General features: G+C 58.7%; 1 protein-coding gene across 1 annotated transcript in view; it reads right to left on the minus strand.

The window, feature by feature from the left end:
- Positions 1 to 17,325, minus strand: part of KCNQ4 (potassium voltage-gated channel subfamily Q member 4) — a 53,196-nt gene that overhangs the window by 7,090 nt on the left and 28,781 nt on the right. The window contains exons 2-11 of the mRNA XM_028123208.2: positions 16,391 to 16,481; positions 15,597 to 15,723; positions 15,201 to 15,376; positions 14,556 to 14,681; positions 14,075 to 14,185; positions 13,790 to 13,885; positions 10,611 to 10,699; positions 8,768 to 8,929; positions 1,623 to 1,843; positions 554 to 653 (exon numbers count right to left, since the gene is read on the minus strand). Of these exons, the coding sequence (XP_027979009.2) occupies positions 554 to 653; positions 1,623 to 1,843; positions 8,768 to 8,929; positions 10,611 to 10,699; positions 13,790 to 13,885; positions 14,075 to 14,185; positions 14,556 to 14,681; positions 15,201 to 15,376; positions 15,597 to 15,723; positions 16,391 to 16,481 (1,299 nt within the window). The remainder of the gene's footprint in view (positions 1 to 553; positions 654 to 1,622; positions 1,844 to 8,767; positions 8,930 to 10,610; positions 10,700 to 13,789; positions 13,886 to 14,074; positions 14,186 to 14,555; positions 14,682 to 15,200; positions 15,377 to 15,596; positions 15,724 to 16,390; positions 16,482 to 17,325) is intronic.

Here is a 17,325-nt window from a genome sequence, read left to right on the forward strand (position 1 = left end):
TAAACTGATTTCACTAAGTTGATTTCAAACTGTTGTGACCTGTGGTTTGAAAAGCACCACTCTAGAGGAAGCCCTGAGGGAGACAGACAAGCTGAGGTCAAGCCACCCAAGGAAGGAGGGAAACTTTGAGGCACAGAAGCAAAAGGAGGATGAAACTGAGACACAGAGTTGGAGAGAAAGAGCACACAGGCCAGACACAGGGAGAGGCAGTGGCTGGTGCACAGCTGGCGGGGAGGAGGGGAGAGACGCAGAGAGGACGCTGCGGGTGGAGCAGAGGGACTGTGGTGGGCAGCCGAGCCTACCGCCCTAGCCAGCCAGCCCTCCAGCCGTGAAGAGGATGAGCAAACCCTGCTGGGAGCCATATGCCACCTCCCACCCCACCCACACTCCAGGGTCCCCGCCAGCCTGCTCAGCCAAGGGTGCCAGGCAGGCAACAGCTGCTGTGCCCGGGAGCTAGGCCAGGCCTGGCCATGAGGGCAGGCCCCAGATGGGGAGCAGCGATGGGTGGCAGACGGATTCGGGGCGGGGGGAGCACCTCAGGCCTCAGACTCACCTGACGGAGCGAATGACCGTCTTCACAGCAGGCATGACGTCATCCACAGTGAGCTCACACTGGTAGCTCTTCTCTTCTGCCACTTCCTCCGAGGGGCCCTCTGGAAAGTTAGGGGCCCAGGTGGTGGCAGCAGAAGGGGTGCCTGCCCAACCCCTACCACCACCTGCCGAACCACCCTTAGAGATACCGATCAGGAGACAGAGGCCCAGAAAGTGTCCAGAACCTTCCTGGGGGCACAAGGCAGACCAGGCTCCTGCCTCCCTGGCTGCCTTACCCAGGTTGGAAAATTCTGGCTTCCTGCACACACATCTGCCCTCTGACCAGTCAGGGTAAGAATCTGCCCAGTGGCCAGGTAAGTGGGAGTTGTTTTAGGGCACATCTGGTTTGGCCTGATGCAAATTAGGAAGCCCCACTGGTCCCACCAGGACAGTGAGCCTCAGAGACAAGGGACCTGAGGCCTCTGCACATAATCACACACACAGCCTTATCCTTCAGCCAAGAGGGAAAGAAGCTCGAGGGGCTGGCTCCCATGCCCAGCTCTGCTGCTAGGGAAGGCCCTGAAAGCAAGTCCTTCTGTCTCCAGGGAAGAGAAACGCTTCTCCCAGGCTGGTGCACTGCACAGAGAGCAGATGCTATCCTTGCTCCATGGGGGCAGGAGAGGGTGGAAGGCCAGGCAGCTTCTTGGGCAGGGAAGCGGGGGCCCTGGGCACCAGCCGTGCCCAGACTCTCATAGGTCAGCACCTCCCAAAGACTGGTTTGTGGGATTCTGTAACTTCCAAGAAGTGGCAAAGCCAGGATTCAAACCCCAGCAGCCTGGCTCTAAAGCCTGCACTCTTACCCCCTACCGAGCGCCACCTTCTGCATTCTCATCCGATTCTTCAACAGTCTTGAGCCCAGCAAAGCAGGTGTTATGACGCCCAAGTCACAGACCAGGAGACCAGTGCCCAAAGATGGTCAGTCCGTTATAGAGCTGGAACTAGAACCATCTTTCCACCCCTAGCCCAGACTCTGTCCCTGCCCCGCCCCCCACAGCAGGTAGGTCCTGGGCCCCAGGCCCCCAGGGGCTCACCCTCAGCAGAGGTGCGGGGTTTGAGTCTCAGGGAGGCCCGGAAGCGGGTGCGATCGTTGAAGCTCCAGCTCTTCTGCACCTTGGTGGGGCTGGCAGCCTCGCCCACCTGCTCGCTGCTTGGGGAGGTGGGCATCGGTGGAGGGGCCAGGTGCTGCTTGGAGGGGCCTGTCCGTCGCTGAGAGCTGCCCATGCGGATGCGGTCCTTGATGCCCATCCGGCTGCTGGCAGGGCAGGTCGGATGGGGGAGAGAGCCACGTTAGCCAGAGCTGGGGATGGGTGTGTGTGGGGACGCAGCTGACTTGGGACTTGGGGGTGGCTACTGGGTTTTGACTCTCCACCAAGTGGAGACTTCCTGGGATGGAACAAGGGTGTGGCAAGGGGGACCCTGACTCCTACAGGAAGCTGATGCAGGGTCAGTCTGAGCAGGTCCCCTCCCTACCCCCATCTCCCACCCCTCGTTTTCGCAGACAGATATAAGGGGTGCACAGGAGACAGATGTCAGAGCGGAAGGAGTGAGACAGACCCAAGAAGGGAGTCAGAGACAGACAGGAGGATGGGAGAGCTGGGCCTGGCTCAGCTGGGTGGGTGGAGGTGGAGGTGGCCACCCCTTTGGGCACAGACAGGCCGCTGAGGGATGGAGGGGCTCACCTGGCCATGCACACTGAGAAAGGCCTCCAGGTCCTCACTGTACACAGAGGCAGGCTGTGTGGAGTTGGTGTGTGTGTGTGTGCGCGTGTGTGCGGGTGCGCACATGTGTGCACGCCATGTGACAGTGTAGGTACCCAGGTACCAGTGTATCTACACGTGTCAGTGTATATTTTCCTCCTTTTCTGCTGGAGCTCTTTGATCCCACACTGGTCAGTCAGGTCAGGGCTTTAGGACCCAGTCCAGCTTTGCAGGCAGAACATTGCAGAACTCCAGAGGTCTGCATCACACAGGCTTCAGCATAAACAGGGCCTCCCAGGGGTGCAATGAGCCGGCTGCAGAGGGCCTTGGCCTTGTGGGTCTAGCTGCTGGGCCCACATATAAGCCCCGGACATGTCTGGTGCACACCCTCCCGGGGAAGGTCTTAACCTGTGTTTTTGTGGTCTCCCCTGCCTGAGTTCTGCCTACCTGGACAGATGTTCACCCTCCCAGCTCCACAACCCCCACTGCCTAACGAACCCCCATTTCAACAACACCTACACACGTCTGTGTGCATGGGAACACACATGTGCGTGTCTGTGCGTGTTCTCAGACCTCCCTCCCCACACCCCAACTCCCTACTACAACCCCAAACCTTGCGGAGGCCCCAGGTTGCCCGGGGCAGGCCCTGGTTAGCCAATACCTGGTAGAGTAACTCTGTGTCCAAGAGTTTTAAGGACCGCGTTCTCACTGTCTGAGTAGGACGTATGCAAAAGTCCCCCATCCCATGCCCTGGGGTGTCACCACTGCCTCCCTGCTGTGGCTCACAGACAGGTTGGGGGTCCTTCCACCCCAAATGTTCGGGGCCCTGGCTCAGGAAAGCACCAGCCAGTCTTGGAGGAGGCCTAAGGTGGGGCACGGATTGGGGGAGGAGACTGTGTCACCTACTATCAGGGACTTTCAGGTCAAGAGTTGACCAGAGGACAGATTCTGGTTTCAGGGCTGGGTGAGAGCTAGGGTCCCCCATGCCCTGGGCATGGGGTACAGAGTACAGAGCCAAGGTGCTGAAGTGAGGAAGATCTCGAAACCAGGGGCACCTTCGGGAAGGCAGCCAGGATGTAGGGCCATCCTTAGGAATAGGGACCTCTGCCCTTCTAGAAGGGAGAAGTTATAGGTCATGGATTGGGGCCCCGAGGATATCAGAAGGGAAGGATGAGGCAGCCCCACAATCCAGCATGCTGTTTGCTGGCCCAGGATCCCCTCAACACATCCCAGAGATTCCAACCAAAGTTTGAGGTTGGGTCTCCCAAACTTTCCTCAGCAGAGCCATTCCTTCAGGCTCTCCTCATGCTGGCAAGCACCCCCCACCCACCCGGCCCGTGCAACCCCTCCCTCTGTCCTCCACTCCTCCAAGAGGGAGAGCAAGAGGGGGGGTTGGAGAAGGCCCTGACACATAGCCAAGGGCCTGGAACTCCGGATCTCTGCGCCCAGCACATCACTCCAATGACATTCTGGGGGAAGGGGGTGACCTCCCTGTCATGAGAAGTATACAAGCAAGACGGAGTTTGCTCTCAGCAGGACTTGGGGAGGAAGGGGTCTGGAGGCTTGCACTAGAGGCCTTGAAAGGTCCCTTTCCAGCTCTGATTCTGCGATGGTTGAAGGAGCTTCCAGCCTGGTTTGTGGAGTTCTGTAACTTTCCAGCCAGCCAGAGGCCCTGGGCTCCTCTTCAACGTAAGAAGGCACTGTTTTCCCAGGGGTGGCCCTGGATTCCAGCTCCTTGGGCAAGGCCCAGGAAATGGCTCACGTCAGCCTCTCTGGAGCCTAAAAGCTCAAACAAAATGGAAAGAAACCTGGCAAGCATTGGACATCGGAAGAACTCCTTCCCGTCCCGGGCTCCTCGGCACACGCACGGTCCTGTCTGAATGCCTTGGCCCTTCCAGCTCTCTCTCGGCCGCTTTGTGGGGTGGGCTCCACATTTACCATCCCTAGTTTACAGACTGGGAAAGAGGGAAAGTGACCTGCCCAAAGTCCCAGAGCCCCTGTGGATGCAGTAAGGATCAGAACCCGGTTTTTTCTGACTTGAGACACTGTTATTTCTCTGGAACTAGCGATCAGGAGAGCATCTAGGGCGGTAACCACTGGAGGCAATTTTGCTCACTAGGCCCCAATCCATGAGCAATGTCTGGAGACATTTTTGGTTTAGGACATTTTTGGTTGTCACATTGGAGGGTGTTCCTGGCATCTGATCGAGGCCAGGGAGGCTGCTAAACAGTGCTAAATAATGCTTGTGACAGCCCCCTCCCCCACCAACCAATGAAGAATTCTCCGAACCAGACTTCCATGGTGCCGAGGTTGAGAAACGGGTCTAAGGGGTCTGTTGATGCCTGGGATACAGATGGGCTAGGCTTGACTGAGGCTATCCTTTGGCGGAGGGCAAGCTCTGGACACAGGCTGCCCTCTGACTGCCCTGCTGGGTCAACCCCTGTGCTCGCTTCCACCAGGAATGACTTTAAGGATTCCATCTGCTACCAAAGGCCAAGCGCATGGGGGCAAGAGGCAGCCTACCCCTTCTGATGCTGCATACAGCCCCTCTCTTCAAGACTGTGGATGCAGCTTCATCGCTGGCCCCTCTGCCCCGGCCTTGCCCTTCCTGCCCATCGTGCCCACACAGCCAAAGTCATCTTGCAAAGGGGCAGGTCTAACCCAGACTCCCTGGCTTAACCCTTCAGGTGTGTCCCCATTTCCATCAGCCATGGTTTCCAAGCTATTGTTTAAAAATAAGACCTTAACTGCTCAACATACCACACTGAACAAGGCCAACCATTTATATAGCACTTCCTATGAGCCAAGCACGTTTTGAGTGGAAGCAGATGCAATTACCATCCGCATGTTACATCTGAAGAAACTGAGGCACCCAGGCCTTAAGGTGACGTTCCCCTTGCTAGCGAGTTGTGGCCAGGTTTGGATCCAGAACACTAGTTCCTAAAAGGCACTGTCTCTTGGATGAGCAGCCAGGAGCTCTGTCACCCATGTACTTATGGGCCCTTCAACCCACAAGACTCCAGAAGCACTTTTGGGCAACGCAAGACTCAAGGAGCCCAGGCTGCCAGGCAGGGCCTACAGGATGGCGCTCATACAGGATTTTGGGGTTCTTCATGATCCAGCTCTGCCCCCGACCTCACTCCCTGACCCCGCACTCTCCGATCTGGCCATGCTGGGCTGCCTGCTCCTTCCCCACAGCTGTTCTCTCTCTCTCTCTCTCTCTCTCTCTCTCTCCTCTCTCTCTCTCTCACCTCCTCACCATGATGCACCACGTGATGCATGCTGCTTCCTTGGCCTGGGATGCCCTCCCCCACATCCACTCCTTTTTGGGGCGTCCTCTAGGTGAAGGGCCTGACCCTGGCTCCGTAGCCCCTCTGCTTCCTCCTTTCATTGCATTCATCACACTGAACAGCCCTTGCTCTTTGCAAGCCTCCAGGTGCCATCTTTCATTCATCCCTGTGTCTAGTGCAGGGCCCGGCACATGGTGGTGATGCGGCTATCCGAGCTGGGCTCTAGAGTTAGCGAAAGAGGTGCCAATCCCAGCTCCTCCAGGCACAGGCTAAGTCCCTAGAGGGACAGTGGGAAGCCAAGGAGCTAAACCCAAAGCCTGGCAAAAGTCAGAGTGGGAAGGACCCTCAGAGAGCCTCTAGTTCAATCTGCCCATTCCACAGATAGGAAACTGAGTTCCAGAGAAGGGAAGCAATGTGACCCAGATCACACAGGGGGTCAGCGGCAGAGCCAGAACTCATCCCAAGTCTCCTACAGATGTCCCTCGTGGCAGAGTGGGCCCCAGCCCCATGGCCCCCGACCTGGCAGAGGCCTCCCCAGGAAGGTAAGAGGCTCCAGGCAGGGCCCCAAGGCAGACGGCAGGCGGCAGGCACATGCACCTTGGCCTTGGCCTATTCTGTCCCCCTCTCCAGCCCCCGAACCGGGTGGGGCAAGGAGGAGTGAGGACAGGAGGAGCAGGCGAGGGGGTACCTCGGTCTCCAGCTGGCGTGGATCCGAAAGAAACTCCGTTTATTACTAAACATCTGGCTGGAAGTTGAGAACAAGACACAAACAGAGGTTAGTGGGAAGGGGGCAGGTGGGCAGAGCATGGGGAGCTGCCAGGATGGGGCTGGCTTCCTGCGGCTGGTGGGAGAAAAGAACCCCCACCCAAAGCATCCTCCAGCCCGCATCCCCAGAATGCAGAGATTCTCAAGATTTGCATCAGGATCTCCTGGGCAGCATGTTAAATATGCAGAGTTCCGTGCCTCTCCCCTAGAGATTCTCATTCTGTGGGCTTGGGGAGAGGTCCAGTATCTGCAATTTTAACGAACACCCCACCGATGCTGATGCAGGAAGTCAGTGGACCATGCCTTGAGAAACATCGTCTTAGCGCCCCATCGAAAAACCTCAAAGAGAGGAGGTGCTGACCTTGGCAAGACCATCCCCCAGGGAGTCCTGCTTTTGGAAGTCCTGGAAATGTGCTCAGCCTGGGTCCATCCACAAGCGCCACTAGGGGTGTGGCCAACCAGGAGAAGTGTGTATGTGTATGTGGGGGTGTGGGGGGGGGCGGTGTTCCTGTCCGGAGCACCCACCCCATGGGGCCCAGACAACCAAGAGTAAGGATATGGCCATTTGGCCTGAGCCTGGTGACTGATGTCCTAGAAGTCACAGCTCAGCCTCCTGGGGGGCCTGGGAAGAAGGGACACTCCACCACCATCACCATGAGCCCCGGCCACACAGACACTGCAGGGCAGACAGACACAAGGCTGGGAGTTAGTGAATGCCAAGCCCTCGGCAGTCATCTGGTCCTAGGCTTTGGGGGACTCAGAGCCCCAGAGCAGTTGTGGGTGGGAGAGGTGCTGGGCTCCAGGTTCGTCTTCGTTTTCAGCACCTTCCTATCCAGGCCAGGTGAGACCAGAGCAAACTGGAAGCTCCAGAGAGCACAGGCCCAGGCCCTGGGCAGGGTTGCTCAAATTTAAGCTGTGGCTGGATGGGGGTGGGGGTAACACTGAAGGGCCTTCAGGCAGGGACAGAGAATCCGACCCAGGGCCACACTGTGGACTCTCTTCCAGGGAGTTCCCAGCCTGGCCTGGCCAGTCATGCTGCCCCTCTCTCCAGCCCCTGACTTGGAGGGACCCTCCGTCTCCCTGCTTCCTGTTCAGCCCCTGGCCAGAGATGCCCTCACTGAGCACAGGGAAGAAAGAAATGCTGCTCCCACCATCCTCTGCACCACGCGCCCCCCACCCCCTGTTCCCCAGGCCTTTTCAGCCGGGAGAACCCAGAGCCCCTGATCGGCCTAAACACTGCTGAGGTTCTGCCTAGGACCCAGAGGCCCAGTGTGACTCGATGACTTTCTCAAGGACACACAGCCTCAGGTGTCAGAGGCCAGCTTTCACCACACTGCCTCCTTCTGATCACTGAGTGGCTGGTGTCTTCTCCCCTCCCTTGTTCTGGGCCCAGGGCTCAGAATCACACCTGAGGCTCAAGGCCCAGATGTCTACCTGGCCGATCAGGGATGATGTGTGAAGATGAGACAAAACAAAGAGATAGGGAGGGGGCAGGGGAGGAATGCGGGGGCGGGGGGGGTGTTGAATCCTTGACCTCAAAGCTATACCTCTGCAGGAGCAGCCCCTTTCCCATACTGTGAGTCAGTGAGCGTCCCTTCTCCAAAAATGCCTGAAATTCCACTACTTTGAACATGTATGTGGGGGTAAAGCATTGTCCTTTCTTTGTTCTTCTTTCAAGACGCAAAAGCTCCAGGAGAGACAGGTGAAGGGAAAAAGAGACTGTTAGGAGCAGCAAAATGTCCCTCAGTAAGAAAGAAAGACATTGTGGGAGAATCCCAAGAGGACCCTCTGGGATTAGCCAAGCTGCGGACAAGGGTTGCACAAGACAAGAGCATTAGTCACTGGCTGAGTTTCCGGAGGTCCTACAGCGGTTCTCAGTCACAGAGCGCTCTCTCCAGGTAGCACCTCACTCCCGACAGGCAAGTCCAGTGGCGAGCCCCTTCTAGAGGAACATGCTGGGGGAGGGGGATCCCTGCCCTCACGCCCCAGAATGGTGCCCACGATTACCTGAGCCGTAAGCACCTGTGGCCAGAGGCCTCCTCCTGTCTCCAGCTGCCCGGGAGGGATGGGGGTGCAGGGGCGGAGGAGTGAGGGGACGTGGAAACAGAGAAAGAAAGAGGACAAATGGAATGAATGGAGGAGGTGCCGGGAAAGGGCGGTGCGGACGTGTCCCCCACTCAGACCCTTAGAGCCCCAGGGGACAAGCAGGTGAGTCCAGCCTGGCCGCTCCAGGGAGGCTCTCAGTCTGTACCTGTCAGGCCATCCGACGACAACTGCCCAGGCCTCGGGACGAGGCCTGGGAGTCCCCAGAACAGGCTCAGACACCCACATGGTGGCTGCAGGCAGGTCTGAGAGAGGGTGAGACAAAGAATGGAAGAGGAGGAGGAGAAGCGAGAGCAGGTGGCGGCCCCGGGGGGCCCCTACCTTTCCCCAGGGCAGAAGGAGGCGCTGCCCGGCCGGTGGCAGGTGGCAACGGGCGGGTAACGGGAGGGCGCTCCATCAGGGACCGGCGCCCGCCGCACCTCCAGGGGCCGTAGGCCCCCATTTCGGGCCCGTTGCACGTGCTCAAACAAGAGGGCCAGCTCTCTGCAGGAGAGGGCGCCATCAGCAGCAGGCAGGGCCCTGGCACCGCCCGCTCACCTGGTGGGCACCAAGCCTGGGAGTGCAGATCCTGCCAGTCTCTGCCTCTAGAGGTGTTCAGCAGACACCCCAAGCCAGGACCGGCAGGGTGGGGGGTGGGAGAGACTAACCTTCCTCCCTCCCTTTCTGCACTCAGTTCCTGGGAAATCCTCAGGGCTGCTGAGTACGGTTGTGCAGGTTGGGCACAACTTGAGGGCACTCTCAGAAGGCGGCAAGTGGGAGCTTGGATCTAACCTACTCTCTGCTCATGACGCGGAGCACCTAGACGTGGAGCTGTGCCTCCCTGGAGGCCAGCGGCCACCCCGAAATCCTCACCCTCCGGATCTGACTGGATTTTAGGGGGAAACTGAGGCACAGGAGAGAGACTTGATAGGGTAGCTAGACCAGCTTCCCACTCCAGCATCCACTCCTGCCACTGGGTTCTTAGAGATTAGATTTGGGGCTCAGCTTCTTCCTAACTCCCCAGGCCCCTTCCTGTTTCCATAACCGAAGGACAATATCTCCCCTCTGCCTTCCCATTACATGGACAAGGAAACCGAGCTCCAAGGAGCAGAAGGCCCGTGGACCTAGAATCTCTAAACCAAGCTCTGTCCCTCTTACCGGAGGACCCAATACTACTCCCAAATCTTCCCTCCCCCTCACACCCTATTTCTAACAAACCAGCCCCTGCTCCACTCCCCAGGACCTGGCCTTGAGTCCTTAGAGCTACCCCTGGGAAAGGGAGGCTCCTTCCAAACCAACCACCATGCCTATCTCTGAGGTGGGAGCTTGCCTCTGCCAAGTGGAGATGGGGGGGACCCAGTGTGATTCTGGGAGCCCCCCTTCCAGCCCCTTCTCTTCTGCTCCTCCCCTAGGAAGCCTCTGGGGCCAGGAGGGAGCAGGGAGGGGGAGCCAGGTGTAGGGGTGAGTGGGATCACGCAACAGCTGCTCTTGGAGAACTAATGAGGGAAAAGGCACCCGCAAAAGCGCTGAGCACAGCCGCCGAGCCCAGCCTCGCGCTTGATTCCCTGCCTGCCGGTGGGACTGAGCCACACTCTGTGCTCTTCATTCCTGCCCAAGGGCCTGGCCAGGCACCTGGCCACTCAGACCTTGGTGATGGCTATTAATAATCCTCTGCATGCAGCCAACCCCAGGTGCAGCCTTACCCTGGCCTGGGCCAGTGGGATGAACCCGCTTCTGGGCACTAGGGCCCGGAAAAGTCGGGGCCTATTCACACACTGGGATGCTGGACTCTGGCGCACGCGTTCTTGCCCGTACCACGCTTTCTCTCCCCAGCTGCAGTATGCCAGGCTGGCAAAAGCTAACCCGACCCTCAACTCAGACAGAGGGGAGACGAGCTGGGGGCACCATGGCCCTGAATGGCGGCACTATGGGCTAGCATGTGGAGTGCCAGCTCCCCCTGTGCCCAGCGTCCACCACCTTCCCAGGGAAGAGCGAACTGGGAGAGAAGACACTCTGGGCTCTGAATTACATGGAATTTGCAGAGCCAGCCCCAGATACTCCTTTGGGAGGCGTCACCCCTTTCCCACCCCCCAGGGCCGAGTCCCAGCCACCTGTCCTTAAGGGGGCATGACCACCAGCCACCGCCCCCCCACCACAACCCATGTCCCCCTGCAGCAGGGCCTACCTGAAGGATGGGAGGATACTGTCATAGTAGTACCAGGTGGCCGTCAGGTAGGCCCGGCTCGTGTCGGTGGAGTACAGGCGCCACGCAGCCTGTCGTGTGAGGGAAGGGGAAGAGGGGACAAGGCATCAGCGAAGCCTCTCCGCCCCTCACCACCCCTCCGCCCTTGGAGGAATCAGTCCTTGGGTCAGCGGAAGGAGACCCAGAGCCAGAGGCCAGTTCCAGTTCCAGAGCCACTGGCAGGGCCAGACAGAAACGGAGGCCCAGAGAGAAAGGACTTCCCCAAGGCGGGGAGCAGGGGTCCAAGGTAAGAGCTGGGCTCTGTCATCAGGCAGACGTGGCTTCCAGTCCCAGCTTTGCCCTTTAGTAGCCCGGGCAAATGAAGTAAAGCTGCAGAGCCCCGCCTGCCTCATCTGTGAACTGGATACAATACTGCTTACCTAAGAGCCTGATGTGAGGATTAAAAGGGCAAATGTCTGTTAAATGCCAAGCACAGTGCCTGGCACAGAGAAGGCACTTAATACCAGGCTCCCCTCTTCAACCCTCCTGTCATCCCGTTACCCCAGCTAGTAAGTATCTGTTCGTCGTGTATTTGAGGGATGCTGTCTTTCTCTCCCCCTAGACTCTAAGCGGTGTCTTGGTCATCACTGTATCCTTTGGCACCTGGTAGGTGCTCTGCAAAGGTCTGGAGAATAAAAACTGAGTGAATTCGGGCGCCTGGGTGGCTCAGTCGGTTAAGCGACTGCCTTCGGCTCAGGTCATGATCCTCGAGTCCCAGGATCGAGTCCCACATCGGGCTCCCTGCTCAGCGGGGAGTCTGCTTCTCCCTCTGACCCTCTTCCCTCTCGTGCTATCTCTCATTCTCTCTCTCTCAAATAAATAAATAAAATCTTAAAAAAAAACTGAGTGAATTCTTAGTACTACGAATAAATCCACCTCATCTTTCTCAGCTGCCTGTCACTGCCCATGGGGTTGAGGAGGGAAGGGAAGAGCATCCCCCTACCAACCCCTCAGCATCCTGGGACTTGCAGGATTTCCTCTGCAGCAGAGGGGATGAGGGGTGGACAGGAGGAAGGACTGTCCCTCTCCCTCCAGGTAAGAAGAGCCAAGGAGGGACTGTGAGTGCGGTGATTAGGGAGGGCAGGGAGGCATGGACAAAGCCTAACTGAGCCCTGGAGCCCCCTTCTTTGGGTGCCTCTTGTCCTTAAGGCACTGCCCACAGCTGACCTCACTGGCCAGGCACCGTCCTAGGACAGGAATATTTTTACTTCCTGCTTGCCTAGGCCCCTGGCTTGAGCTGGGGAGCAGCTCAATGAGCTGTCTCATTAATTATGGGCACCACAATACCAGCTGTCTCTTGGCATGGACAGTGCCAGCCACCTGCCCCTGCGGTGCCCCTTGGAAGGCCAGCTCCCAGGGGACGACAGCCATTGTGCCCCACGGGACGCTGAGAAGGAAAGGCTGGGCTGGCGGCTGGAAATAGCAGGGATGGGGAGGGGGTTCCACCCTGGGGAGGAGAGGTAAGGGGGGGCGCTGAGTCAGACTTGCATCGGGGAGTGCGAGGATGGCATGCTGGGAGCAGGCCAAGGTGGGATGCGCCAGTATTCCCTGAACTACTTCCCGCAGGGGCTGCTCTCGCATACACTGACTAGAGAGAAGCCAGGGCTGAGTCACAAAGTCCCCCCAAAATCAGAGCCCTTGCCTCCCCCCACCCCATGCCCTATCAGAATGTCTCAGCGCAGTGGCGGAAACTGAGATCACACACTCCTGGTTTTCTGATTTTTTCCCACCCCTCTGGTTGCTCCTTCTCTGTCTCCTTGACTGGCTCAACTCTGCTGGCCCAGTCACTGAATGCTGAGGTTCCTAAAAGCTGCGTTCTGGACCATTTTCTCTCCTCCAACTTTGCTGTCCACACTGGGCAAGCTCATCCGTGCCCCAGGCGAGCTCATCCGTGCCCCGGGCTTCATTACTGTCTAGGTGCAATGGCTCTAGCACAGTCCTCTCCCCCTAGCTGCAGACCCGGATGTGCAGCTACCTCGCTCGGGGGCTGAGGCCCCTCATGCTCTACGTGTTCCCGCCAATCTCACATTCCTCCTGCCCCAGTCTGGTCCCCCTCCAGTGGGGAGGGCCATCAATCATCCAGTTGGGCAAGCCAGAAACCTGGAAGTCACCTACCACGCAGCTCCCTCGCCCTCTCCCTCACTCCTAATGCCACGAATCTCACCTCCTAAATATACAGAATCTGCTTCTTCCCACCTCAACTGTTGTGATACCATTCCAGCACCCTACCTTGCCCAGACAGTTGTCAGAGCCTCGTGTCATCTCCCACACACACCTGGGGCACTCTCCAATCCATTCACCTATTTTCAAAACACAAATCTGATCATAACACCCATTCCTCCTATTTCATACCTGTCAGGGATTCTTCATTGCTCTCAGCAAAGTGTTAAACTCCTCTCTGTGGCCCTCAGGTCGGGGCCTTGCCCACTTACCCAACCCCTTCCACTATATACTCCTCCTTGAGCTTTCTGTCCCAGCCTCGCTAGCTGCCTTCCAGTTCACCAAACACACCATGCTCCCTTCCACCACAGGGCCTTTGCACATGCTGTTCCCTTACTTTGAATGCTTGCCCCCCCCCTTCACCTCTTCACCTATTTGACTCCTACCAGTCCTCCAGCTCTCAATTCAAGCATCAATTTCCCAGGGTCATCATCCCAGAGTTCCCCTTCAAGGTCAGATCAGGCCAGGACCCTGTTAAATACTCTTCAGAGAACTATTCTTTCTTTCAAGGTGTTTGTCTCAGTTTATAGTTACAACATTCACTTGTGTGAGTGCTTGGGGAATGGACTGGTGTTGGGAGCAGTGCGGGCTTACTGATGACTGCACAGCCTTTTGGTGGCAGGACAAGAAGCCCTAGGCCCCACTCCACTGCCAGTCATATAGAGCTGGGGCTGGAGTGGGACTGTGGGGCAGCTCTGATAAGGCCTGAACTGGGCATGTGGCGCAAGGGAAGTTTCTGACAGTCCCCCTCTCTAGCCCTGACTTGGCATGTGACCCCGGAGAAGTCACATCTGCTCCCAGAGCTTCAAAGTGGAGTCACAGTTGCAAAATTGGGACACCTGGGTCAGCACAGAGGAGTTGACACACCAGTTCCTTTCAGGGGCTTCCTGGGCGTCTTGTACCTGGATGAGGTTTGCTGCAGGCATCCTCCTCTTCTCGAAGTGCTTCTGACGGTGCTGCTCCTGCACCTTCAGGGCAAAGCCAGAGCCAAGGATGCCCTAGGGGAAGAGGTGTGGTTGGGAGAAAGGGGCGGAGGGGGACAGCAGGAGGAAGAGAAGGTCTCCACCCACCCCTCTGAGCTCTCCACTCCCCCATCCATGCAAATTCAGGAGAGGGGCTAAGCAGGCTCTGCCCCCAGGGCCCTCTCCCCTGGGCAGCCGGGAGATCCTAAGTGCAGGGGGACTCACGGCAGGCAAGGCAAAGAAGGAGATGCCTAGTAAGGCGAAGCCAGCAGCCAGGACCCTGCCCAGCCATGTGTGGGGTGTCTTGTCACCATAGCCAATGGTCGTCAGAGTGATCTGGGGACACAAAGAGTTTACCCTCAGGAGCCACCCACAAGAGCTTGTTAGGGCACAGGCAGGTGGGAGCCTGATCACGAGGGGGGTGCCCTATGGTCGTCCACAGGGGCTGGTTAGGGGCATAGATGGATGGCTCCCCTTCCCTGCCCTGTGCTGGCCAGGGGTGAGGTGGCAGGGGCTTGGTGTGGGGAACCAGATGGAGCACAAGCAGATCTCCTGGGGCAGGTTGGGGGCTAACGCAGGGGCTGGTCACAGGGGGCCCCGGCCCTAGCTGAGAGGACAGGCTCGCTCAACCCTGAGTCAGAGTCCCAGTGGTCACGCAAGGGAGGGTCTCAGGAAGAAGAGCAGCCCTGCACAGACCCTGACGCACCGTCCCCCACCAGAGCGAGTCGGCGTAGGAGGAGAAGTCGGAGTTGGCGTCCTTCTCGGCCAGATAGACCAGGAAGGAGGCGAAGATGAGCACCAGGAACCCGATGTACCAGGCGGTGATCAGCTCCTGCGAGGGCAGCAACAGTGAGAACACGGCGGGGGGGGGGGGGGGGGGGCCATGGGCAAGTGGGTCACGCTGTGCCCACCTGCCAGAGGTGGGCAGGTGGGAGGTGCCCACAATGATTTGAGAGAGGTATTCTGGAGGGGGGGAAAAGTTCCCCTCCTCTCCTCTCGGAGTTGCCTGACAGCGGCTCTGCCAGCTTTCCTTCCCCAGCTCCTCCCTTCAAGGAGCCCCTCCCCGGCCTTCCCGCCTTCCCGCCTTCCCGCCTTCCCGAAGGGGTGAGGCCCTCACAAGAACTCAGGGTACGCCCCCGGCCCCTCCCTTGACCTTCCAGGTTCCACATTCAGACCTCAGTCCCGAGCCGCCCCACACAACCCAACATCTAGTCCCGCCCCCCCACACCCTGCCCCAGCTCCCCACTTCGCTGTGCGCATAGACCCCCAAACCCAGAAGCTTCCAAGTGGGCCCCTCAGGCCCCGCCTCCTGGCCTACACCTGCCCCCAGACCCCGCCCCCGCCGGCGCACCTTGCTGTGCGCGTAGACCACCGAGCCGAGCAGCTTCCAGGTGCCGCCGCGGCGGTCCATGCGCACCATGCGCAGGATCTGCAGGAAGCGCATGCTGCGCAGCGCAGACGTGGCGAAGATGTTGCCCTGCGTGCCCGCAGCGATGACAGCCACCGAGGCCACGAACACGATGAAGTCTGCAGGGCCGGAGGAGACGAGGTCACAGCAGCGCCGGGGAGCCAAGCCACCCCGCCAGGCTCCGAAGTGGGGGCGGGGGGGTGCTGGGGCCGTCGGGGCGGGGGTAGGGCGGAACAGGGAGGGTCCGTGGAATCTCTGTCAGCAGCCAGGGTCTGGGTCAGGGTGTCCACCCTGGGGCTCGGGGTCAGGGGTCAGGCGCGGGTGGGCTGGTCTTATCACCGATGACACAGAAGGGTTTTCTGGCAAAGCGGAAGCGGCCCTGCCATCCTCGGTAGCGGCAGCAGCATCCAGCGGACCAGACGCGGATGATGTACTCCAGGCCAAACACCACGATCATCACGAATTCCTGTGGGACCAGGGCCCTGAGTTCTGGTCCCCTGTCTCCAGGAGCAAGGGCCCAGGTCACACAGTACTGGCCCAGCGCAGCGCCCTTGGGTTAGGGGTACCAGGATTTCCTCAGACCACCTCTCCTGGACGTTCCTACACCTGGCTGGACCTGAGGGGGATTCCAGAAGGCACGTGGCCCCTTCCTCAGACTGAAAGCCCAAGTCTGTCTTGCACGTCCTGTCCACCGGCTGTGTGGGGTCGTCAGCTCTCCACCCTGCCCTCCCCTTCCCAGCTCTCCCAGACTCAGTAACCCTGACTGGGTGACAGAAGGGGTGGCTCTCTGTCAGCTGTCCACTTCAAGGTGCTTCTGTTTAGAGGGAAAAAAAAATCACACCAGGGGTTGAGTTAGCAGCTTGGGTCCTGAGAAGGAGTGGGGCTTATTCACCTCTTCTCTGGGCCCAACATGAGCCCTCGCTTAGGCAGGAGGTCCCTAGCCCCCCAACATCGGCTAGAAGGCAGGACAGGAAATCCAGAGAGGGGCAGCCATCAACTCAGGGAACACAGCACAGCAGGGCAAGCCGCTCTCTGAGCCACAGAATGAGAAAACTCTCTCTCACCACCCCCTACCCTGAGCCCCAAGGGGCTGCCTTACACAGCCTGGCTCAGACCTGGCCTCTGGCACTCACCAAGATGAGGAGACATTCGTTGGCAAGTTCCTGGTGCTCCTGAATAGTGGACAGCACGGACAGCACCAGGCAGCTGAAGACCAGCAAAAATCTGCAACAGCAGCAGGGAGAGGGTTAGACTGCTGCACCGACAGGACGGGGGGGGGGGGGGGGGCGGGCTGCGGAGTTGCAGGAGGAGGGAAGCATGATTTGGGAAGAACTATCTGGAAAGCAGAATCAGAATCAGAGTCCCCTGGAGTTGTGGTTCTGAGCGGGACACCAGAGGGAGAAACCCCCACGCTCTGGGCTACGGAGCTCACAGACACCGACCACCCTCTCAGCTGCCCTCGCTGCAGACTGCTGCTCAGAGAAGGTGCCACTTGGCTGTGGGTGACAGGTCTGTCTGGGCTGGCGGTGGAAACAGACGGGCTCAAGGTCCCACTGTCAGGAAGCACCTGCGGGCTCAGCCACTCACCGGCGGTGCCCTCAGGCCCTGGCTCAGTTTTAAGACCGTCTTAAGAAAAGTAGCCCAGAGGTCAGCTGAGGGGCCAGGGAAGGTCAGCAGCCGACAGAGGGGTCCCTGCTCTCTATGAACGCCAAGGTGGCAGGAGTATCGCTTCATTTGCAGAATGGGGACAATTGCCTCTGCCTTCATGGGCTCTTAAGGAATTAGAATGAGGCAACTATGAAAGGAAAGGAGACTAGGGAGGACAGGAAGAAGGGAAGGATGCAGAGGGGATGGGGTATGAGGAGGGGGAGCGGGCCTCAAGGCCTGCGACTCCCCTGAGGGCAGTGGGAAACCCAGAAAGGGATGTTTTGAAATGGAAAGAACTTTATAACCCAGCTCATCCAACAGTTCCCTCAACCCCCGTGGCACACGTGAGGAAACTGAGGCCCAGACAGGGAAAGGGACTCACCCAAGGTCACTCAATATGTCCAGCACAGAGGTGAGAATA

This window comes from Eumetopias jubatus, unplaced genomic scaffold (genome assembly GCF_037043125.1).
Source record: "Eumetopias jubatus isolate StellerSeaLion01/CBP00866 unplaced genomic scaffold, mEumJub1_p1.0 scaffold_4, whole genome shotgun sequence".
Lineage (NCBI taxonomy): Eukaryota > Metazoa > Chordata > Mammalia > Carnivora > Otariidae > Eumetopias > Eumetopias jubatus.